The sequence below is a fragment of the Cervus elaphus genome, chromosome 6 (genome assembly GCF_910594005.1).
Source record: "Cervus elaphus chromosome 6, mCerEla1.1, whole genome shotgun sequence".
Classification (NCBI taxonomy): Eukaryota; Metazoa; Chordata; class Mammalia; order Artiodactyla; family Cervidae; genus Cervus; species Cervus elaphus.
In genome coordinates, this window is record NC_057820.1 from 31,704,309 (window position 1) to 31,729,636 (window position 25,328).

The 25,328-nt window shown below is 36.5% G+C and overlaps 1 protein-coding gene across 1 annotated transcript in view; it reads left to right on the top strand.

Annotated features, from left to right (window-relative positions):
• Positions 1-3,433: 3,433 nt before the first annotated feature.
• The window catches only part of LOC122696641 (UDP-glucuronosyltransferase 2B4-like), a 47,694-nt gene continuing 25,799 nt past the window's right edge, over positions 3,434-25,328 (top strand). The window contains exons 1-2 of the mRNA XM_043906894.1: positions 3,434-4,154; positions 4,968-5,116. Of these exons, the coding sequence (XP_043762829.1) occupies positions 3,434-4,154; positions 4,968-5,116 (870 nt within the window). The remainder of the gene's footprint in view (positions 4,155-4,967; positions 5,117-25,328) is intronic.

A 25,328-nucleotide genomic window follows, 5' to 3' on the forward strand; every position in this document is an offset into this window, starting at 1 on the left:
TTGCCTAAGTTCTCCTCTAGGAGTTTTATAGTTTCTGGTCTTACATCTAGATCTTTGATCCATTTTGAGTTTATTTTTGTGTATCGTGTTAGAAGGTGTTCTAGTTTCATTCTTTTACAAGTGGTTGACCAGTTTTCCCAGCACCACTTGTTAAAGAGGTTGTCTTTTCTTCTTTGTATATTCTTGCCTCCTTTGTAGAAGATAAGGTGTCAATACGTATGTGGATTTATCTCTGGGCTTTCTATTTTGTTACATTGACCTATATTTCTGTCTTTGTGCCAGTACCATACTGTCTTGAATACTGTGGCTTTGTAGTAGAGCCTGAAGAAAGGCAGGTTAATTCCTCCAGTTCCATTCTTCTTTCTTAAGATTGCTTTGGCTGTTTGAGGCTTTTTGTATTTCCATACAAATTCTGAAATTATTTGTTCTAGTTCTGTGAAAAATACCATTGGTAGCTTGATAGGGATTGCATTGAATCTATAGATTGCTTTGGGCAGTATACTCATTTCCACAATATTGATTCTTCCAATCCATTAACATGGTATATACAGTGTCTCTGCTTTTTAATGTGCTGTCTAGGTTGATCATGGTTTTTCTTTCAAGGAGCAAATGTCTTTTAATTTCATGGCTGTAGTCACCATCTGCAGTGATTTCAGAGCCCAAAAAAGTAATGTCTCTCCCTGTTTCCACTGTTTCCCCATCAATTTGTCATGACGTGATGGGACCGGATGCCATGATTTTAGTTTTCTGAATGTTGATTTTTAAGCAAAGATTTTCACTCAGCTCTTTCACTTTCATCAGGAGGCTCTTTAATTCTTCTTCACTCTCGGTCATAAACTAGGTGTCATCTGCATATCTGAGGTAATTGGTATTTCTCCCAGCAATCACTCTGCATATATGTCAAATAAGCAGGGTGACAATATACCACCTTGATGTACTCCTTTCCCAATTTGGAAACAGTGGCTGATGACACATGTATTTACCTTGTGTATCAAAAGATGTAAAAGATTTATATCAAAATATGTATTAATGAGTGGATATATAACTGTCTTCTATAACATAAGCCAGTAAATATCAATTTTGAAAATTAGGACTAGCATAAAAAATGAAATTGTAAAATATATAATAAACTAAAGCTTTGTAAAACTTGTAAATTATGAATTTTTGTCAGTGGTATGTTTAAACCTCTGAGGGATGAGGATCGAAGGGGTATAAAAGTTAAGAAAATTAGAAAAAATAAAATAGAGAGATAAAGTATCTCAGTTATTAGAAATTTCCCACTCTCTTTTTTATTTAGAATAAAGACCATTTAGCAACTTTTTAAAATATCTGAATTTGGCAAGTAAAACAACATTCTTCTATGCCATTGTGTGTAAATGGTCTTGATTATACTCCATAGCTGATTGAATACAGTAATAAGTACGTAAAATGTAAGTATTCCTACTGATGTCAGTGTGTTAGTAGTTATCCTTGCTTAAGATCACACATACTTTCTTCCTTACATGCCATATAGAAGATATTCAACTAGTTATCTATTAATCTCTTGAATTCTAATGCTATAACTTTAAACTCAAGAATAAGGTATTTTTCTTACCCTAACAGGTTCTATGGAGATATCATGGCAAAAAACCAGATACCTTAGGACCCAACACTCGTCTGTATAACCCAGAGTGACCTTCTTGGTAAATATTGGCAGAACAAATGCTAAAAACATGATTAACAGCTGAGCAGAATGATAGTACTTCAATAAGAAACAAACTTATCAAGTGTTTATTATTAAAACATTCAGAAAGAAAACTTTACTTCTGTGTTTTTACTCCCAACAATAGAGGGGAGAAGGAAAACGTATCATAATTGGCACTGTATTCTACCTGGTCATGTCCCTTATGCCCAGAATTAAAATATCTTCATTTTGCCTGTAATTGCTTCTAACAGTGAATAGCTTAATGGGTTATTGTTCTACTTCTGAATTCTTTCCTTACTCCTATTGCTTCTCCTGTGTAGGAGTATTTTAAATACTACTGATAAATAACAGCTCCTTCTTTATTACCAGTGACTCTCCATTTTCTACAGAAAAAATCCACAATCATTTTCGTGAACTGGTAGCATATTTCTTAATAAAATGAAGATTCTCCTTTCTTTGGTTCCACTGCCACTACCATTACCCTTTCTGTGACCTTGACACCATTCTCATCAGATTAAATGACTTCCTTAATCTTTATAGAGTATATTTCTGAATGCCCCCTTTTTTATGCATATGTGGTTTCTTTTACCCAGAGTGTTCTTTAAGTTGTTCATCTGCCAATCTTGAATTCACTTGTGAAGTTCAAGTGACAAAGCACTTCTTTCATGAAGTCTTCACTTAACACTCCTCAGACAGGAGTTTCTGGCTGTGAGTTCTGAAAGCAATTTAATTGCAGTTTCCTGTATGTAACCATCTGTTATCTTAAAAGCACACTGCTTTTTACAGTGCTTAATAATGCCATTTCACATTTTATTCTGAATTATAATTAACAATTTTACTGAGAGTCACTTAATACTAGGTCATCCAAAAGCCAAAGGCTTTATAACTCATGGTGGAAACATCGGCACTTACAAGGACATCTACCATGAGATCCCTATGGTGGATATCCCTGTGTTTGCTGATGAATCTGATAACATCGCCTGATGGACCACAGCACACCAGGCTTCCCTGTCCTTCACCATCTCCCAGAGTTTGCTCAAGCTCATCTCCATTGAGTCAGTGATCCTACCAAACCATCTCATCCTCTGTCTTTGCCTTCTGCTTTAACTGCTCACTGTCATCAGTAGGCAGATCGTTCACACAAAAAAATCAATATGGCAATAGTGATCATAAATTATACAATTGACCAGTCAAATTTCATTGATATCTTTAGTATTAATGCATTACACTCAAAAATCATAACACACATCCTCAGTCTTTGCAGACTGCAGGATTTCTGCTGCTTTTTCATTTTAGTCCAGAACTTTCCCAAAATAGTTTACATTGGTTTGCAGTTGGTCATTTACTGTTTTTGCTGTTTCTCTGAGGGACACAATTGTTGTGACCTCATAACCCTCCATCTTGTTGATGTCACCTTATCTCTAATTCTGTGTCACAGCGACTGCAGATGCAAGAGCCTCTCACTTGCTATTGTTTTACACTAGTCTTCTTTCTCACAAAATATAATTGATGTGTGTGTACAAGATGGGTGACAGCACTGAAAAATCAATACTAAACACACTGTATCATCTCGAAGTGTTCTGCACTTTGTCTTTTCGTTGGATTTCCACATCTGCTGACTATTCATGTAATCTACTTTTTTAAGGAATAGAAGTTATCATTTAACTTCTGGTTCATTTCTTCTGGATATAAGCCTGAGCAATAGCAAAAGTTTACAGTAATTATTTAAAAGTACTACATACGAGCAAGATGTCTATGAAAAGGCTCTCGCTTCTGCTGCTGCTACAGCTGACTTGCTACTTTAGCACTGGGAGCTGTGGAAAGGTGCTGGTGTGGCCAGTGAAATTTAGTCACTGGCTGAATATAAAGACAATTCTGGATGAACTTGTCACAGGGGGTCATGAAGTGACTGTTCTGATATCTTCAGCTTCCACTATTACTAATTCCAGCAAACCATCGACCGTGAAATTTGAGACTTTCCCTGTATCTTTAACAAAAAACGATTATGAGAATTTGATGGAGTTTCTTCTTGAGAAATTGACGTATGTGGCGAAAGGTTCCTTTTGGACCTATCTTTCAGCAGTGAAAATGTCATTTTCGGAATTTTATGATGCTGCTATAACTATGTGTAAAGACGCTGTTTCCAACAAGAAATTAATGACAAAACTAGAGGAATCAAGGTTTGATATCCTTATTGCAGATGCCGTTGGACCCTGTGGTGAACTGCTGGCTGAATTACTTAAAATACCATTCGTGTACAGTCATCACACCTCACCTGGCCATATAATTGAAAAGAATAGCGGAAGACTTCCATTCCCACCATCTTATGTACCTGTTATGTTTTCAGAATTAAGTGATCGCATGACATTCATGGGGAGGATCAAAAATATGTTATGTACACTTTATTTTGACTTTTTCTTCCAGACATACAATGAGAAGAAGTGGAATCAGTTTTACAGTGAAGCACTAGGTAAGTTGGGCTTCCTGATAGCTCAGTGGTAAAGAATCTACTGCCAATGCAGGAGACACCAGTTCGATCCTTTGGTCAGGAAGATCCCTTGGAAAAGGAAATGGCATTCCATTCCAGTGTTTTTGCCTGGGAAATCCCATGGACAGAGAAGCCTGTTGGGCTATATCCCACGGTGTTGAAAAGAGTCAGTGGTAACTTAGCAACCAAACAACTAGGTAAGTCATGTTTTTAGTTGGTTTCATTAAGTCCTATTTTTCCTAGTGCCTTGGAAGTTGAGTTTGTATAAATATAAATTCACAAAACTTTATCTCAAATAAGTGAAACAGTGAAATAAAAATATTAAATGACCCTCAATCTAACAAATATTATGAAAACACTTAAATTATAGGGTAGGGTAAAGCCCATTACTAGTATCAGATACCAGGAAGTCATTTACCACAAATTGAAGTACCTAGGATTTCTGCAAGTGACTATCCAACTTACAAAATTCTTCTTTTTTTAACTTAAAATCATTAGGAATCTCATAAACTGTCTTGATAAATGAAGACATGTACATTGAGAGTTATACACATATTTGTGGTACAAATATCCTGTTAGCTTTTAGAAATTGTTTCTACTTGTGTAGAAAAAGATGTTTTCCAGATCTATTTTATTATCCTATACTATGCTATGTTATATATTTATCAAACAACAGACACATTCAAACATCTTTAGCCACAGCATCTCAAGTTGCTTTACAAAAATTATCTGATATACACACATGACAATAGTCTCATTTGATCAAATATTTGTTGGTTTCCATTTTACTTTCAGGAAGACCTATTACCTTATCAGAAACAATGGGGAAAGCTGAAATGTGGCTCATTCGAACTTACTGGGACTTTTCATTTCCTCGTCCACTACTCCCAAATGTTGAATTTGTTGGAGGCCTCCACTGCAAGCCTGCCAAGCCCCTGCCCAAGGTCACCTACTCCTCCTTGTTGTTCTTTGTGAATGTTGTGTTTTCAATAGGAATCATTCTGTATTCTTTCTTTGGAATGTTTGATTACAGGTAGTCAGATGTGGGAACCTGGATAAAGTGACCTTCCACCTAGAAAGTGATGTATTTCTATATCAACACAGCTATCTGAATTTCATTATCATTACAGAATAAACTCCCTAGAGTACATTGGACACTTTAATAATACATCAATTAAATACAACTTCATTATTCAACACATAGAGAAGCATCATTCATTAAAGAACACTTATATTATACTTTTACATAAAAATATATATTTTATATATTTAAAATAATAGTTTTATTATAATCTGGTGATGCCATCCAACCATCTCATCTCACTATAATATGTTACATTACTATTGTATTATAATTATTATAGGATAATTTTGTATATAGCATATTCCATAAGTGAGTATGAACATAGACAAATGGTGTAGGCACAGTTTCTACCACCTGACAGTCCACCTGGAATGACAGAACACAATCAAATTGTAAAAAATGTTATAATATGCAAAGACCAGAGTGTTAAAGAAATATTCAGCATGAATCATAGAAATTATCTCTGATTCATAGAAAATTATGAGATATGAAGGATGCTCAGAAATAAACAGAAGGAATAGGGCAGGGGTGGAAGAAGATAATGGGCTTCCCTCATAGCTCAGTTTAAAGAAGATGTAAAAGAAATTAGGTGGAGTAGTAATGACAGTTGCCAAGAAGTCCAAGTTTAGTCTAGATAGGAAAAGGCTGAATAAAGAATAAGATGATGCTGATGAGGTAAGTTGCAAACAGATAATTATAAAGATTTGAAACATCTAGTAGGGGCATTGGGAAGAATATTGAAAGGATTAAGAAAGAAAGAGATGGTGGTGGTGGTTTAGTCTCTAAATCGTGTCAGACTCTTGCAATCCCATGGACTATCGACTGCCAGGCTCCTCTCTCCATGGGATTCTCCAAGTGTGAATACTGGAGCAGGTTGCCATTTCCTTCTCCAGAGGATCTTCCCAACCCAAGAATCGAGCCCGGGTCTCCTGCATTGCAGGCAGATTCTTTACTGACTGAGCTATGACAAAAGTCCTGAGAAAGAGATAGTCATATATAATGTAAAAATAAAAAGCAAGACGTAGTCACTGGGTTGGATTGTAAATGGTTAACAGTAGGAAGAGACCATTTAACAGATTGTTGCTAGATACAGACAATAATGAGTGAAAACTAGAGTACGGTGTTCCCAGAGATATTAAATTAACTCATTTTTTTCTTTATTTTAAATTAATTAATTTATATTAATTGGAGGATAATTACTTTACATTACTGTAGTGGGTTTTGCCATATATTGACATGAATCCGGATGATTTACTTTAAATAAATTTAAATAAATCTCTAGGTTGGGGATAAAAACATGTATTTATATATATATACTCATTTATATTGTTGGAAAAAGGCATTTATTTTAACTAGTGCACTGGTGAAAAGCCTTAAAACTTACAAAAATACTTTAGTATTTCATCTTCTTCATCTGATCATCAAAACCGTAAAACTTCCTAACATTAAAAAGCTTACATTAAATGCTGCTGCTGCTAAGTCACTTCAGTCATCTCTGACTTTTTGTGACACTATAGACTGTAGTCCTCCAGGCTCCTCTGTCCACAGGATTCTCCAGGCAAGAATACTGGAGTGGGTAGCTATTCCCTTTTCCAGGAGGTCTTCCTGACCCAGGGATCAAATCCTGGTTTCCTGCACGCCAGGCAGATTCTTTACCATCTGAGCCACTAGGAAAGCCCAAACAATGTTAGATTATACTAAATCAGATATACTAAAATGTTTACTTGGAAAAAAACAAACATAATAAGATCACAGTTTTCTTGAAGGTTAAAAAAGTATAAGCTAGAATTACAATTTTCAGGATGTATATCATAGTGTATATTTGATTATAGGAATAGAGTAAAGTTTAAAATGAAAGCACAGATTTTAGCATAATGTCTTCAAGGTCCACCCATGTTGTCAAAAATGGAAGGATTTCCTTCTTTCTCATGGGTGAATAACATTCCATTCTGAGCATGCCTGTCTGTCTGTGTGTGTGTATGTCTGTGTGTATCTATGAAACATCTTTAAATAATTCATCCATAGGTGGGCACTTAAGTTTTTTTTCCCTTAGCTAATTGTGAATAATGCTGCAGTCAATATGGGAGCACATATACCTCTTCACTATCCTGTTCTTATTTCTTTGACTATATACCCGGAAGTACAATTGCCAGATCATACAATAGATGTATCTTTAATTGTTTTAAGATCCTTCAATTTATGTTCCATAAGGGCTAAACCAATTTACATTCCCACTGAGAGTGTACAAGCTTTCACTTTTCTCCACATTCTCACAACACTTTTTTCTTCTTGGTTATAGACTTTCTAATAGGGGTGAGGTAATATTTGATGATTTCTGATTGTGATTTTGAAATACATTTCCCGGATGATTACTGATGTTGAGTATCAGGAGTATCACTTCACTGATTAAATTTATTTCTAGTTATTTTCTTGCTTTTGATGCTATTGTAAATTGGATAGTTTTTTTTCAGATGTTTCATTAATAGTACACAGAAATGAAGTAGAATTCTATATAGTGATTTTATATCTTACAAATTTACTGAATTTGTTAATTAGTTCAGGTTTTTTTGTTGTTGTTGAATCTGTGAGATTTTCTGTACAAAAAAAAAAAAATCATGTTCTCTGTGAAAAATAAAAATTTTACTTCTTCCTTTCCATTTAGGATGTCTTTTATTTCTTTGTCTCACCTAGTTGCTCTAGCAAGAACTTCTACTACTATATTGAATCAGTGTGGGAGTAGGCATCCTTATTTTCTTTCTGATTAGAGAAAAGGCTTTCAAGTGTTCACTGTTGAGTATAACGTTAGCTTTGGGTTTCTCATATATGTTCTTTATTACATTGAGGTATTTTCCTTCTATACCCTATATGTTGAGGGTTTCAGCATGAAAGAATGTCATACCCTGTCAAATGTTTTTTGGACATCTATTGAGATAATCAAGCTATTTTATAGTTCATTCTATTTATCCTTGCAACCCAGAGATAAATCTCACTTGGTCTTAGTATATAATTCTTTTAATGTGTTCTTGAATTTGGCTTGTTGATATTTTGTTGAGAATTTTTGCATCACTCCTCAATCTGGATATTGACTTTAGTTTTATCTTCTTGTAATGTCCGTATCTATTTGGTATCATGATCATGATGATGGCCTTGTAGGATGAGTTTGGAAATGTTCCTACCTTCCTCTTTAATTTTTAAAGATTTTTTTTTAAGAACTGGCATGAATTTTTCTATAATATATCATAGAATATGTCAGTGAAGCCATCAGGTCCTGGGCTTTTGTGTGTTGATAGGTTATTGATTACCAATTCAATTTCTTTACTTATTAGGAGTGTTCAGATTTTCTACTTCTTCCTGATTCAGTCTTGGTAGGTTTTGTTTTTAAGAAGTTCTCCACTCTTCTCATATATGTATTAATAATTTCTTAGCTTGTAATTATTAATGGTAGTCTCAGAAACCTATGTATTTTTTCAGTATCAGTTGTAATGTCTCCATTTCATTTCTAATCTTATTTATTTGAGTCACTTTTTTTCTTGATTAGTCCAACTAAAGGTTTTCAATTTTGTTTATCTTTTTGACAAGACACAGAAGAACAAATACTGTAAGATGTCACTTGTATATGAAATCTAAAAATGCTGAACTTGTAAAAACAGAGAGTAATATGGTGGTTGCCAGGACTGAGAGGGGGGAGAACAGGAGAAATGTTGTTTAAGGATACAAATTTGCATTTCTTAGTAAATAAGTACTAGAGATCTAAGGTACAGAGTAGTGAATATGCATACATGCCCAGTCATGTCTGACTCTTTGCGACCCTGTGAACTATAGCCAGCCAGTCTCGTCTGTTGATGGGATTTCCCAGGCAGGAATATTGGGGTGGGATGCCATTTGAAATTTGGAATTATTCTAGTATAGAAAGTAACTTCTCTTTAATCAGAAAGGCTCAAGGACTACAAAGCAAAATAATTCAGAAACAATTCCAGGCAAATATGGATTCACCAGGAGCTTTATTTAGGTAGAAGTGAATTACTCAAAGGCTGACCAGACCTGTGCTGCAGGAAGCCCTGGACACCTCTTCCTCTGTGGAGCAGGTGCCCCCAGCAGGACTGATTGAAGTCATGCTGAAGGTCCTTCACTGCAGTTAGACATAGCACATCCATCTGTGACATTCATTATATAAGTTCAGGACAAAGGTATGATATGTAAAGACACACAGCAGTATGGTAGCTCAAATAAGTAACTATACAAGAGTAACTTTGGATTATAAACAGAACTCACAGAACTATTTCATAGAACATCCAAGCTATAATAATTGACTCCTCAAGTCAGTAGTTAGTAATTTAGACGGAGAGTTTGGAAATCATGACAAAGTTTAAGGTGAAGGATAGGATTACAGAGCTGAATGAATGACATAAAGTGATTAGGATCATATTTTTTTTTTCATAGTGCTCATAGTCAGGAAATGAAATATTGATGAATAACCTAAACTAATTCTCAAAAAGCCTGTCTGGAATAAATAAATGATTTAGTAGAATTATAACAACAAAGAACCAAAGGGAGTTGAATCCTGCAAGTAACTTCCTTCCAAGAATCTATGTTAGTAATTAACATCATGATTAATGAAGAGCCTGAGGATAATATAGCTTAATAGTATCTTCTTGTCACTACTGAGTACTGGCTCTATCTTATTTCCTGCTTATACAGAAACACATTTGCACAAATACATATAATGGAAGAATTTGACCTCATATCACCCATTCCTTTCCCAGGATCTCAAGGACGAAAAATACTTTTTTTAAAAAAAAAAAGGGAACATTTTAAAAAATAATATGAAGTTCCCCCAAAAAATTTTTTTAATGATTTTTTTATTGCTGAATATTTATTAACACAACTGACCAAAGTCCAAGAGGTGAAGTTAACATGTTCAAGAGAATTGGGAGAGTGGGGTGGGTGAGGGAGGGAAATCACTCTATTAGCTAACTGTATAGTATGTCATAAGAATAATGTGCACATTCTAACATAAAACCTGTCTATGCATAGAGGTCAGCAATTCCTTTCCTGGGTTTATATCCAAAATAATTGAAATTGGGATCTCAATGAGATATCTGTACAACATATGCATAAAAGCTCTATTCAAAGGAGCCAAGAGGTTGAAGCAACCCAAATGTCCATCAACAGAGGAAGCAATAAACAAAATGTCATATATACAAATAATGGAATATTACTCACCTTTAAAAGGAAATTCTTACACATGTCACAACATCAATGAACCTTACATTAAGGGAAAATAATTAGTCAGAAAAAAGACAAATACTGTATAATGCAACTTATAAGAAGTATCCAGACTAATCTCACTTGTAGAAATAGGGTAGAATGAAATTTGCCAAAGGCTGGAGAAAGAGGAAAGTAGAGTTTCTTAATGATCATAGACTTCCAGTCTTGTCCGATGAAAAAGTTCTGGAGATTGGTTGCACCATGTGAATATACTTAACACTAATATACTATACACTTAGGAACAATTAAGAAAGCAAATTTTATGCCATGTGTATCTTACCACAATATACTTGTAGGAAATCACTACTCTAGTATCTTGAGCAATTTCTGATTTTCTCTCTTTAGTTGCTTGTAGCAATTCCTTCAATAATGTATGCTATGCTGCTGCTCTTTTGTGATGAAGCAAATTCTTTTTTCACAGGAAATGGAAGAGTTTGTGCAGATGGTATTGTGGTGTTTTTTTGGGGTCAATGGTCAGTAACATGTCAGAAGACAGAGCCAAGGTGATTGCATCAGCCCTCGCTCAAATTCCACAAAAGGTAGATACAATAACTTAGTCATGGAAAACTATTTAATGAGTCTGTTAAACTCTGTAAAGATCTGATTTTAGACATTTACTATCAGAAAGGTAAATAATATGATAGCAGCAATTTATCTCATATCTATACATATGCATAGATATGTATATATAAACCAAAATATACAGGGCAGGTGCTACTGCAGTACAGGGAGTGCCTTTGATCCATGATAATTTTAATTATTCAACATAGTAATCAAAAAGAATGATATTTAAGAGACACAGTGTGAATTTTGGTGTTATTAATACAATGGTAGCATGGGCAGGAAGATTAACCAGTAAATTCTGCTTTGTCACTTGTTCCTTTTCCTTGAAGGACTCCTGAGGACACAACAAACACAGATGCTCTCAGGAGTTAAATTTTAACAATAAATGTAGTCATGCGATATTGATTCAAGTCAAACAATTACACTGTTCATTGTTTTTCAAAGTAGTGCTTAATAATTTGTAATTTAAAAGAACAAACTTCTTTGACAGCACTAATTAACTTATTATTAAAAATATTTACTGTTGTTCAGTCATTAAGTTATCTGAATCATTGCAATCCCATGGACCTCAGCATGCTAGGCTCCCCTGTCCTTCACTATTACCCAGGGTTTGCTCAGATTCATGTCCATTGATTTAGTGATGCTATCTAACCATGTCATCCTCTGCCAGCCCTTCTCCTTTTGCCTTCAACCTTTCCCAGATCAGGGTCTCTTCCAATGAGTTATCAGGTGGCCAGAGTATTGGAGCTTCAGCATCAGCACTTCCAATGAATATTCAAGATTGGGTTCATTAAAGATTGACTGGTTTGATGTCCTTGCAGTCCAAGGGATTCTCAAGAATCTTCTCCAGCACCATAATTCAAAGGCATCAGTTCTTCAGTGCTTAAAGCTGTAAAGGGTATGCCTACAATGTGGGAGACCTGGGTTCTATCCCTAGATCAGCAAGATCCCCTGGAGAAGGAAATGGCAACCCACTCCAGTACTCTTGCCTGGAAACTCCCATGGATACAGGAGCCTGGTAAGCTGCAGTCCGTGGAGTCCCAAAGAGTCAGACACGACTGAGTGACTTCACCTTATCTTACCTTACCTACCCTTCTTTACTGCCCAACTCTCGTATCCATACATGATTACTGGAAAAAAAAAAAAATGGCTTTGATTATATGGACCTTTTTTGGCAGAGTGATGTCTCTGCTTCTAATACTCTGTCTAGATTTGTCTTAGCTTTTCTTCCAAGAAGCAAGTGTCTTTTCATTTCATGGCTGCAGTCACAATCCACAATGATTTTGGAGAGCAAGAAGATAAAATATGTCACAGCTTCCACATTTTCCCCATATATTTGCCATGAAGTGATGGGACCAGATGACATGGAGTTATTGTTTTGAATGTTGGGTTTTTTTTTTTTTTTTTTTTTTTATTATTATTTTTTCCAGTGGGTTTTGTCATACATTGATATGAATCAGCCATGGATTTACATGTATTCCCAATCCCGATCCCCCCTCCCACCTCCCTCTCCACCCGATTCCTCTGGGTCTTCCCAGTGCACCAGGCCCGAGCACTTGTCTCATGCATCCCACCTGGGCTGGTGATCTGTTTCACCATAGATAGTATACATGCTGTTCTTTTGAAATATCCCACCCTCACATTCTTCCACAGAGTTCAAAAGTCTGTTCTGTATTTCTGTGTCTCTTTTTCTGTTTTGCATATAGGGTTATCATTACCATCTTTCTAAATTCCATATATATGTGTTAGTATGCTGTAATGTTCTTTATCTTTCTGGCTTACTTCACTCTGTATAATGGGCTCCAGCTTCATCCATCTCATTAGGACTGGTTCAAATGAATTCTTTTTATTGGCTGAGTAATATTCCATGGTGTATATGTACCACAGCTTCCTTATCCATTCATCTGCTGATGGGCATCTAGGTTGCTTCCATGTCCTGGCTATTATAAACAGTGCTGCGATGAACATTGGGGTGCACGTGTCTCTTTCAGATCTGGTTTCCTCAGTATGTATGCCCAGAAGTGGGATTGCTGGGTCATATGGCAGTTCTATTTCCAGTTTTTTTTTTCTTTTTTTTAAATTTATTTATTTATTTATTTATTTATTTTTTGTCATACATTGATATGAATCAGCCATAGATTTACACGTATTCCCCATCCCGATCCCCCCTCCCACCTCCCTCTCCACCCGATTCCTCTGGGTCTTCCCAGTGCACCAGGCCCAAGCACTTGTCTCATGCATCCCACCTGGGCTGGTGATCTGTTTCACCATAAATAGTATACATGCTGTTCTTTTGAAATATCCCACCCTCACATTCTCCCACAGAGTTCAAAAGTCTGTTCTGTATTTCTGTGTCTCTTTTTCCGTTTTGCATATAGGGTTATCGTTACCATCTTTCTAAATTCCTTATATATGTGTTAGTATGCTGTAATGTTCTTTATCTTTCTGGCTTACTTCACTCTGTATAATGGGCTCCAGTTTCATCCATCTCATTAGAACTGATTCACATGTATTCTTTTTAACGACTGAGTAATATTCCATGGTGTATATGTACCACAGCTTCCTTATCCATTCGTCTGCTGATGGGCATCTAGGTTGCTTCCATGTCCTGGCTATTATAAACAGTGCTGCAATGAACATTGGGGTGCATGTGTCTCTTTCAGATCTGGTTTCCTCAGTGTGTATGCCCAGGAGTGGGATTGCTGGGTCATATGGCAGTTCTATTTCCAGTTTTTTAAGAAATCTCCACACTGTTCTCCATAGTGGCTGTACTAGTTTGCATTCCCACCAACAGTGTAAGAGGGTTCCCTTTTCTCCACACCCTCTCCAGCATTTATTGCTTGTAGACTTTTGGATAGCAGCCATCCTGACTGGCATGTAATGGTACCTCATTGTGGTTTTGATTTGCATTTCTCTAATAATGAGTGATGTGGAGCATCTTTTCATGTGTTTGTTAGCCATCTGTATGTCTTCTTTGGAGAAATGTCTGTTTAGTTCTTTGGCCCATTTTTTTTATTGGGTCATTTATTTTTCTGGAATTGAGCTGCAGGAGTTGCTTGTATATTTTTGAGATTAATCCTTTGTCTGTTTCTTCATTTGCTATTATTTTCTCCCAATCTGAGGACTGTCTTTTCACCTTACTTATAGTTTCCTTTGTAGTGCAAAAGCTTTTAAGTTTCATTAGGTCCCATTTGTTTAGTTTTGCTTTTATTTCCAATATTCTGGGAGGTGGGTCATAGAGGATCTTGCTGTGATTTATGTCGGAGAGTCCACCCATACATTTCTACTGCCCCAAATATGGTAACCAATGAATTGTTCTCTATGTCTGCAAGTCTGTGATAATATTTTGATTCTATCACTGATAAATGGTAAACAATGAAAACATACTAATTTATTCAATTACAGCTATGTAGATACTATTTACAAAGGTAGGTATATTCTGAGTGCCTTTCATTGTCCTTGTTTTTGTCTTATTTGAAGAGGTATTTTGAGATATTACTGTTTAAAAAATTTATGAAGCCAAAAATATTTGATTTCCAAATCACTTCAGAATATACACGAATTTCAGTAACACAATTAAATTAATATCACAACTGTGATATATATGTTTCCCCTTTATTCATAATGCCTTTATAAAGAAAACATTTTGAGAATTTGTCAGTAATAGTAACACAGTGTGTATCTGTGTATTATAAGCAGTGTTATGTAAATTTAATCTTAGCACAGCTATTGTCCTAAATGAACAGCAAAGATATTACATTCAGTTCAGTTCAGTCGCTCAGGCATGTCCAGTTCTTTGCGACCCCATGAACTGCAGCACGCCAGGCCTCCCTGTTCGTCACCAACTCCCAGAGCCTACCCAAACTCATCGACTGGTTTTATCTCCTTGCAAGTTTGGTCTCCTCAAGTGAGTCTCCTCACTTGAGTCTCCTCAAGTGACTCTCAAGAGTCTTCTCCAATTCAAAAGTATCAATTTTTCAGCGTTCTGCCTTCTTCATGGTTCAACTCTCACATCTGTACATGACTACTGGAAAAACCATACTTTGGCTATATGGGCCTTTGTCAGCAAAGTGATGTCTCTGCTTTTTAATATGCTGTCTATGTTTGCTATACCTTTCCTTCCAAGGAGCAAGCATCTCTTAATTTCATGGCTGCAGTCACCATCCCCAGTGATTTTGGAGCCTAAGAAAATAATATCTGTTTCCATTTCAACTTTTTTCCTTTCTAATTACCCTGAAGTAATGGGACAGGATGCCACGATCTTAGTTTTCTGAATGTTGATTTTTAAGCTCTAGGTAAGTGACTATACCATTGTGGTTATCCAGGTCATATTAATATTTTTTGTATAGTTCTTCTGTGTATTCTTACTACCCCTTCTTAATCTCTTCTGCTTCTGTTAGGTCCTTACCATTTCTATCCTTTATTGTACCCATCCTAGCATGAAATGTTCCCTTGATATCTCCAAATTTTTTGTAAAGAGATTTCTAGTCTTTCCCATTCTATTGTTTTCTTCTGATTCTTTGCTTTGTTCACTTAAACGGCCTGGAACTTTGCATTCTCTGGAACACTGCATTCAGTTGGGTATATCTTTCCCTTTCTTCCTTGCCTTTTGCTTTTCTTCTTTTCTCAGCTATTTATAAAGACTTCTCAGACAACCGCATTGCCTTCTTGTATTTTTTCTCTCTTTTTTTTTTTTTTCCCCTTGAGAGTACAGAACTTCTCCATTTTCGGTGCAAAGAATATAATCAGTCTGATTTTTATTCTGACCATTTGGTGATTTCCATATGTAGAGTTGTCTCTTGTGTTGTTGGATAAACGTTTTTGCTATGACCAGTGTGTTCTCTTGACAAAACTCTGTTAGCCTTTGCCCTGCTTCATTTTGCACTCCAAGACCAAACTTGCCTGATACTCCAGGTATCTCTTGACTTCCTACTTAGCATTTCAATTCCCTATCATGAAAAGGACATCTACAACCCCACAGCTTCCAGAAACAGAACCACAATCACAGAAAGCTAACAAAAATGATCACATTCTGCTGTGGTGAAGGGGCTAGTGAACTCAATGAAGCTCTGAGCCATGCTGTGTAAGGCCACCCAAGACAGACAGGTTGTGGCAGAGAGTTATAACAAAAAATGGTACGCTGGAGAAGAGAATGGCAAACCACTCCAGTATTCTTGCCTGAAGAACTCCATGAACAGAATGAAAAGTCAAACATACTGTTACTTAACACATATTAAGTAACTTCCTTATTGGAGCCTATTCCTATCATATTACAAAACTGTCTCCAGATTACTGCAGTCCTCTCAAAAACACAGCACTCCTCCTGTGTTTTGACAGAAAAGGGAGAGACGTTGCCTCCGTTGTTATTGCTTACAGTGTCATCTTGTAACACTTTGTGATTTAGAGTTCTTGAGCTATATCTCTTTATTCTCCCTTCTTTCTTGTCTATTAGTCTATTATCATTTCAACAGTAGAAATGAATGTAATTGCAGTGCCTGGAAGTAAAACGTTGAGCCTTCTCCAGAGTCTTTTAGAACAAGAACCACAACAACAATGCTAGCAAGTATTTACTGCAAGTATACTAGGAATGCCTCCAAGAATCAATACAATATTCTCAAAATATCTTAAAAAAATTATCTCAAAATAATTAGATAGGGTACTATTCCTATCCATTCCATAGAAAAATGAAAAACTGAGGAATAGATTATATCATGAATGGCCCCTCCAATATAAAAATAAAAGTTTTAAAAATAACAAAGCTTTTAAAATTTAATAAACTTAAATCAAATAAAACTGTGGGACAAAAAGAATTTAAAAAGCAGCCAACAAGATAAATGTCAGAATCAGGAATCAAGCACAGACAATCCACTTCAACACTTTGGAATACTACTCCACTAAAGTAAGATCAGCCCTGCCTAGACATGTCTTGGAACCTCATCATAGACTTTTCTGCTATCTCTGGATTATGACAGCATTTTAACACATTTCTATCAGGTCTTTACTAGATAATTCAAACTTTGAACAACAAATCTTGATTTTTGTTGTTGTTGTTTTCTTTCCTTTGAGTACTTAATTCATTCCATTCTTTAGACTACACAAACCCCTCCCATTTTCTTTCTTTCCTTTGTAGCTTGAAATGCTATACATTTAAGAAGTCTTAGCTCTTAAGCTAAGATCTCAAGAATCACTTCACAGGAAAATTACCTATTTTTCTTTAAGTCAGTGATGCATTCTTTGTTTCCATCTGCAAGAAAATTTCACAAATTTTCAATTATAGCTCATTCTATATATCGATGTCTGATTTTCCTTCAGCTACAAAGAGAATGTGATGAGGTTATCAGCCATTCAGCATGATCAGCCTGTAAAGCCCCTGGACCGAGCAGTCTTCTGGATTGAGTTTGTCATGCGCCACAAAGGAGCCAAGCACCTGAGGCCAGCTATCCATGACCTCACCTGGTTCCAGTACCACTCTCTGGACGTGATCGGGTTCCTGCTGGCCTGTGTGGCAACTGCTGCATTTGTCATCACAAAGTGTTGCCCGTTGTGTTACCAGAAGTTTGCTGGCAAAGGAAAGAAAGGGAAAAGAGACTAGCTGTTTCTGAGACCTCAAGCAAGTTTGCCCCGTAGATAGCACTCCTCCAGTTTATTCTAGTAGGAGAAATTATGATAAATTTCCCATCCTCTTGTGACAAAATACAAACTGCACTTTCAAGGGATTTTCTACTTGAGTTAGATATATGGCTTGCCAAGGAAAAACACTGGCAAAAAATTAAATGAAAATAAAACTATAAGCTTATATATTGAAATTTATTACTTTAATTCTAAAGTTGTACTAAAAAGAAGTTAACAAATGTAATTGTTTAACATACCGAGAGTAAAAACAAGGACAAGAGCAAGTCTACTCATAGCATCCACATTATTTTGTAGATATTCAGAATTCTTAACTTCATTTTGATGTAGAATTTTTAGTTTCTCCTTGCTATAGAAATTGCTCAATAATTGGAATTCTGTAAAAAGATATATCTTTTAGTTTTATTTGAGAGGCCATTAACAGTTCTTCATTTTACTGCACATCCAGCCTCAGTATCACTTCTTAAAGTTATGGCAAGACATTTGACTTCATCCAATTTAACTCATTTCCCAGAAGAGTGTTTGTGGAATTAGAAATACAGCAGCTGCTACCTACTTCCTATTATAAAATGGAGATATTTGCAAAAATCTTTAATTTCATGACCTAATTCTCTTTTCTCATTAACTTTTTAGTCACCTATTATTTTCACTCCTTTGATAATGAATGTAAGTTCTCAAGTGTATACTAAGAAAATATATAACCTGTACTATATATAGGGACTATATAAAGGGACTTATTGAATTTTCATTCTCTCCTAATGAACCTGAATATATCTACAGATTGTATCTATATACATATCTAAATCTATATATATTCTTATGAAACTGGACACACCACCACTTAGCTACTTGCAGATATGATGTGATATTCCTTGGGTTTGTTGAACACAGAGTGAGTTAAATACTACTACATTATAATATATTTTGAACTACACTTTAGATCAGTATTTATCATTCTTTTGTCTCTTTCATCAAGGCACTATTGCGTTGTCCCTCCCACAACACTTATACATAAGCAATCCTTTATCATGACAGGAAATAATATAGGAAAAGAAAAAACCATTTTATTTAAACCTAGGTCCACTATGACTGACATAATCAGAAACAATGAGCACAATACAAAAATTACAAATTTTAGGAAAAATCAGTGAATCCAATGAAAGCAATCTGAGAGCACTTATGAAAAATGTGCACCAGGAAAACAGTTTATGATTAAAGTGGTACAGGTGAGGAAACACATTCTTGTCTTATTAATCAAGAAGACCATAATTCACATTATATGATATTCTTTAGCCTAAGGCACAATTGATATTAAAAATAAATTGAAACATTGAGACTTTGGAAATTATAGGAAAATTTACTGTAGAATTTTTGACAGAACCTGTTTAGATAGTTGACACATTGTTTAAGAAAAATAGAATTAATATCCCTTTCCTGGATCACAGTCTTTTTGCCACAAAGGGGCTTGCATAACTAAATGAAGCTATAAGCCATGTCATGTAGGACCACCCAAGATGTATGGCTCACGGTGAAGAGTTCTGACAAAATAAGGTCTGCTAGAGGAGGAAATGGCAATCCACTCCAGTATTCTTCCCAAGAGAATTCCATAAACAGTATGAAAAGGCAAAAAGATGTGACACTAGGAGATGAGCCCCACAGGTCAGAAGGTGTCCAATATGCTGCTGGGGAAGAGAAGAGAGCTATTACTAACAGCTGCAGAAAGAATGGATGGCTGGGCCAAAGCAGAAGCAACACTCAGTTGTGGATGTTTCTGGTGGTGAAAGTAAAGTCTGATGCTCTAAAGAATAATATTGCAAGGGAACCCGGAAAGTTAGGTCCATGAATCAAGACAAATGGGATATGGTCAAGCTAAAGATAGAAAGACTGAACATCACCATCTTAGGAACTAGTGAGCTAAAATTAATGGGTTTGGTGAATTTAATTCAGATGACCATTATATCTACTTATGTGGGCAAAAACCCCTCCCTAGAAGGAACAAAGTAGCCCTCATAATCAACAAGAGTTCAAAGTGCAGTACTTGGATGCAACCTCAAAAATGAAGAATAATCTCAATTTGCTTCCAAGGCAAACTACTCAACTTCAGATAATCCAAGTCTATGCCCCAAACACTGATGCCAAAGAAGCTGAAGTTGGCTGATTCTATGAAGACCTACAACCAATTCTATAACAAACACCAAAAAGAGATGTCCTTTTTATCATAGGGGATTAGAATGCAAAAGTAGAAACTCAAAAGAGTATTCTGGACTAACATACAAGTTTGAACTTGGAGTACAAAATGAAGCAGGCAAAGGCTAACAGAGTTTTGTCAAGAGAACAAGCTGGTCATAGTAAACACCCCTTTCCAACAACCCAAGAGACGACTCTACACAAGGACATTGCCGGATGGTCAATACTGAAATCAAGTTGATTATGTTCTTTGCAGCCAAAGATGAATAAGCTCTATACAGTCAGCAAAAAGAAGAAGAAATTCAAAAAGGCAAGGTGTTGTCTGAGGAGGCTTTACAAATAGTTGAGGAAACAAGAGAAGCAAAAGGCAAGGGAGAAAGGGAAAGATAAACCCAACTGAATGCAGAGTGCCAGAGAATAGCAAGGAGAGAAAAGAAGGCCTTCTTAATTGAACAATGCAAAGAAGTAGAGGAAAACAATAGAATGGGAAAGACTAGGGAGCTCTTCAGGAAAATTGAAGATATCAAGGGAACATTTCACACCAGGATGGGCATGATAAAAGACAGAAATGGTAAGGACCTAACAGAAGCAGAAGAGATGAAGAAGTGGCAAGATTACACAGAAGACTATACAGAAAAGGTCACAGACATCTGGGTAACCATGAAGGTGTGGTCTCTCACCTAGAGCTGGACATTCTAGACTGTGAAGTCAAATGGGCCTTAAAAAGCATTACTGTGAACAAAGCTAGTGGAGGTGATGGAATTCCAGCTGAGCTATTTAAAATTCGAAAAGATGATGCTGTTAAAGTGTTGCACTCAATACATCAGCAAATTTGGAAAACTCAGCAGTGACCACAGTACTGAAAGATGTCAGTTTTCATTCCAATCCCAAAGAAAGACAATGCCAAAGAATGTTTAAACTACTGCACAATTGCACTCATTTCACATGCTAGTAAGGTTATGCTCAAAATCCTTCAAGCTAAGCTTCAGCAGTACATGAACCAGGAACTTCCAGATGTACACCTGGGGTTTGAAGAGGTAGAGAAACCAGAGGTCAAACTGCCAATATTCATTGGATAATAGACAAAGCAAGGGAATTCCAGGAAAAAAAACTTTTGCTTCATTGACTATGCAAAAGCCTTTTATTGTGTGAATCACAACACACTGTGGAAAATTATTAAAAAGATGGGAGTAACAGACCACCTTACCTGCCTCCTGAGAAATCTGCATGCAGGTCAAGAAGCAACAGTTAGAACCAGACATGGAACAACTGATTGATTCAAATTTGGTAAAGAAGTGTAACAAAGCTGTATGGTGTCAACCTGCTTATTCAACTTATAAGCAGAGTACAACTTGTGACATACCAGGCTGGATAAATCCCAAGCTGGAATCAAGATTGCTGGGAGAAATATCAATAACCTCAATGATGCAGATGATACTGCTCTAATGGCAGGAAGTGAAGAGGAATTAAAGAATCTTTTGATGAGGGTGAAAGAGGAAAGTAAAAAGTAGCTTGAAACTCAAGTTTAAAAATCCTAAGATCTTGGCATCCAGTCTCATCAGATCATGGCAAATAGAAGGGAAAAAGTGGAAGCAGTGACAGAATTTATTTTCTCTTGGATGGTGACTACAGCCATGAAGTTAAAAGATGCTTGCTCATTGGAAAGAAAGCTATGAGAAACCTACAGTGTATTCAAAAGCAGAACCATCACTTTGCTAACAAAGATCTGTATAGTCAAGGCTATGGTTTCTCCATAGCTATGATGAGAACGCTTGAGACCGTGAGTGTGGTTTGGAAGAGGTGACCACCACCAATGTTGACACTTAGGCATTGTCTCAAATGTCAGCATGATGAGTGTGCCATAGTTCCTCTCCCAGCTGGCCAAGTACTCTGGCCCCACCTACTCCACACGACAAACTTACATTATATCTGGGACAACCACACAAAGGGGGGGATAAAAGCTTAGGCTGCACATGAGCATGCCTACACAGGTGGTGTATAGGACCTCTGTGAGCACACACACCTCACTGACTTCAGTACCTCTGTGAGCACACACACCTCACTGACTTTCCTTTCCATGGTGAAAGGAAAATAACTACTGTGAAAATAGCCTGATCAAGCCTAACTCTCAGGGCTTCTACTCCAGCAAGCAGTGACTAGACCCTGCCTGTGATAGGGTGGCAACAGCTTGGAGCAGAAAGGGAATCCCACCTTACATCCTTCTGGCTTTTAGACACTTAAGCAGCAACAATGCCCCCCCCATCAAGGTGATAACAGCCAGCACACACACCCTGATGGAAGATATGATGGGCATCCATTTCTAAATCAGTCTGCCTATCAAAGACGTTGAAAACATGCAGTCTACACAGGGATACTCACACATAAAAACACCCCTTCAAGACCACAATACAGAACTGTTTCTCCTAAATTCAGAGAGACAAAGTTAAGTGAAATGAAAAAGAAAAGGAAACACTCCCATTAAAAGAGCAAGACAAATCCCGTGATGAAATGATGAAGTGATCAAACAGGCATCACCAGTCTACCAGATACTGAGCTTTAAAAAGAGGTAATAAAAGTATTAATTAAATTAATAAAAAGTTATAGAGAAAAACACTGATCACTATAACATGTAGTTAGAAATTATAAAGATAAACCAATGAAAATAAGAATTCAACTTGAGATAAAAAGCAATTTATAAGCAATGAATAGCTAACTAAATGACACAGAAGAAAAAATAAGTCATCCAAGAAATAGAATAGTGCCCATCAACAGATAACTATCTTAAGAAGATGTAAGATATATGTACAAAGAATATTACTCACCCTTAGAAAGTATAAAATATTGCAATTTGCAACAACGTGGATGGAATGGAATATAATCTACAAAAACACTGAATCATTAAGCTATATTCCTGAAACTAAAATGAAATTGTAAATCAACTACACTTCAAGGTAGATAGATAGGGAGAAACAGATAGGTAGATAGAAAATTTTACTCCTGGAACTGACTCTTTTTTGGCTATACTGTGGCTTTGTTGCTATGTGGCCTTTCTTGTAGTTGCAGGGAATGGGGGCTGCTCTCTAGTTGCAATGCACAAGTTTCCCATTGATGTGGCTTTTCTTGTTGGGGAGCACAGGTTCTAGGGCATGAGGGCTGCAGTATTGCTATGTATGGGCTCAGCATTTGTGGTTCCCAGGCCCTAAAGCACAGGCTCAATAGTTGTGGTGCACCAGCTTAATTCATCCCATGACATATGGGATCCTCCTGGACCAAGGATCAAACCTTGTGTCTCCTACATTGCCAGGCAGATTCTTTAGCACTGGGCCACCAGGGAAACCCCCAACCTCCCACATCTTAAATGGCAATGTGACATATTCCATGGACAAACTTTTGTAAGAATAACCACTGAAAATGATACATTAAAACAACTATTTAGTGTCTAGAAAATGCCCTAAAAAGACATACAGCAAATAAAGACACATTTGTTCCCCAAAAATACATTAACAGTAAAATCGCTGAAAGCCTGTGATGTTTAAACCCAAACTTCTCCCTCTCATACTATCCATTAGCAGAAAAATAGATTCCACTCTAAGTAGGTTCAGAAAGAACACCTGGCTCTCACTACCTGCACCTCCCATTTGAGTGTTATGGTATCTTCTTAAAGGATCAAGCCACTTGAATTTCTCTGTCACACACACACCCTAGCTGTGTGCTACAGTAGCTAAGCTTCAGACAGGTATGGCCAACAAAGTTCTCCCTTCTTCCACACAGCCCCAGTCATAGGGCAGTTGTTTGCTCAATTCATTCATAGAATGGAGGCTGTGTGATGGAAAAGGCAAGCTAAAAATAAACCCTACTGTTTACACTTAAAAGAGGGATGTCACAGAGAGAGAAGTGTGCCACAGTCCCTATCCCCAGCTCTGGAAGCCAAGGTGCACAGTTTCATGATAGGGAGACTTAGGACGTAAAGTGAAAGTTGCTCAATCTTGCCTGACTCTTTGTGACCCCATGGCCTGTATAGTCTATGTAATTCTCCAGGCCACAGTACTGGAGTGGGTACCCTTTCCCTTCTCCAGAGGATCTTCCCAACCCAGGGGTAGAACTTAGGTCTCCCACATTGCAGACGGATTCTTTATCAGCTGAGCCACAGGTAAGCACAAGAATACTGGAGTGGGTAGGTGTTCCCTTCTCCAGGGGATCTTCCTGACCCAGGAATCGAACTGGGGTCTCCAGCATTGCAGGTGGATTCTTTACTAATTGACGTATCAAGGAAGCCCTAGAACATAAATGCCATTCTCAAAGCACTCACTTTATTTGAATCAAACTGTGGGAAAGTCAAGCCTAAGATTACTCACAAACTATGAAAGATATGTTGGTAAGCAGTTAAGAGAAATCTGATTGATTCATAGCAGATACAGGCTAAACCACTGGTAAGCAAGTTTATCAGAGAAAACTAGAGAAAGAAACAGCTAAGAAGAGCCTTCCTGAGGTCTAGAAAAAAGACAAAGAGCACAAATAAATAAAATGAGAAACTAAAATAAAGAATATAATAGATCATAGGCTTCTATTGTGATATTCCTACAAACTGGAGAACTTAGAAGAAATGGATAAGTTATTGTAAGCATGAAACCTATTTCAGGCAACTATGTGTAAAGAAGAAAAATATAATGACAACATATTATAATAATAGTCCATCTACTACAGCCTATAAATAAAAGATAGAAATCATATTTTACAAAAGTAACAAATGGAAATTTTGGAGTTGAGAACTACTACATCTGAAATAAAAAATTCACTAGAGGGAGTCAAGAGTAGATTTGAAGAAGCAGATGAAAAAGCCAGGAAACTTAATGGTATTATACATCAATAAGTTAACATAATCAAATGAACAGAGGGAAAAAAGTATAATGAACAGAAGTTTAGAGAATGGTGATACATAATAAAACACACTAACATACACAAAAGGAGAGAGCCAGAAGAGAAAAGGTGCAGAGCAAAATATTAAAAAAAAAAACAAATGCCTGAAAACATTCCAATTATGATGCAAATTCCCAACTACACATCCCAATTGTCCAACTAATTCCAAGTAGGATAAATATTGGAGAGCCATACACAGACAGTAGTGAAATGTTGAAAGCTAAAGCAGAAAGTCTTGAAGAACTAAAAGAGAAATAATTCCTTCTTACAAATGAATGCCAAGATATTGCTTATTTCTCATAAGAAATAAGGAATGCTCCATGGCAGTGGGATGACCTTTTAAAGTGCTGAAAGTCAAAACTTTCGGCCTAAAATTCATTATCAAGCAAAATTATTTTTGAAATATGAGTGAAAAATATAGTCTTGTGCCCTCTAACTCCCAAAGAAAATTTATTGCTGGGAAATGTGCTCTACAGGAAAAACTGAGAGAAGTCCTATGGCTGAAG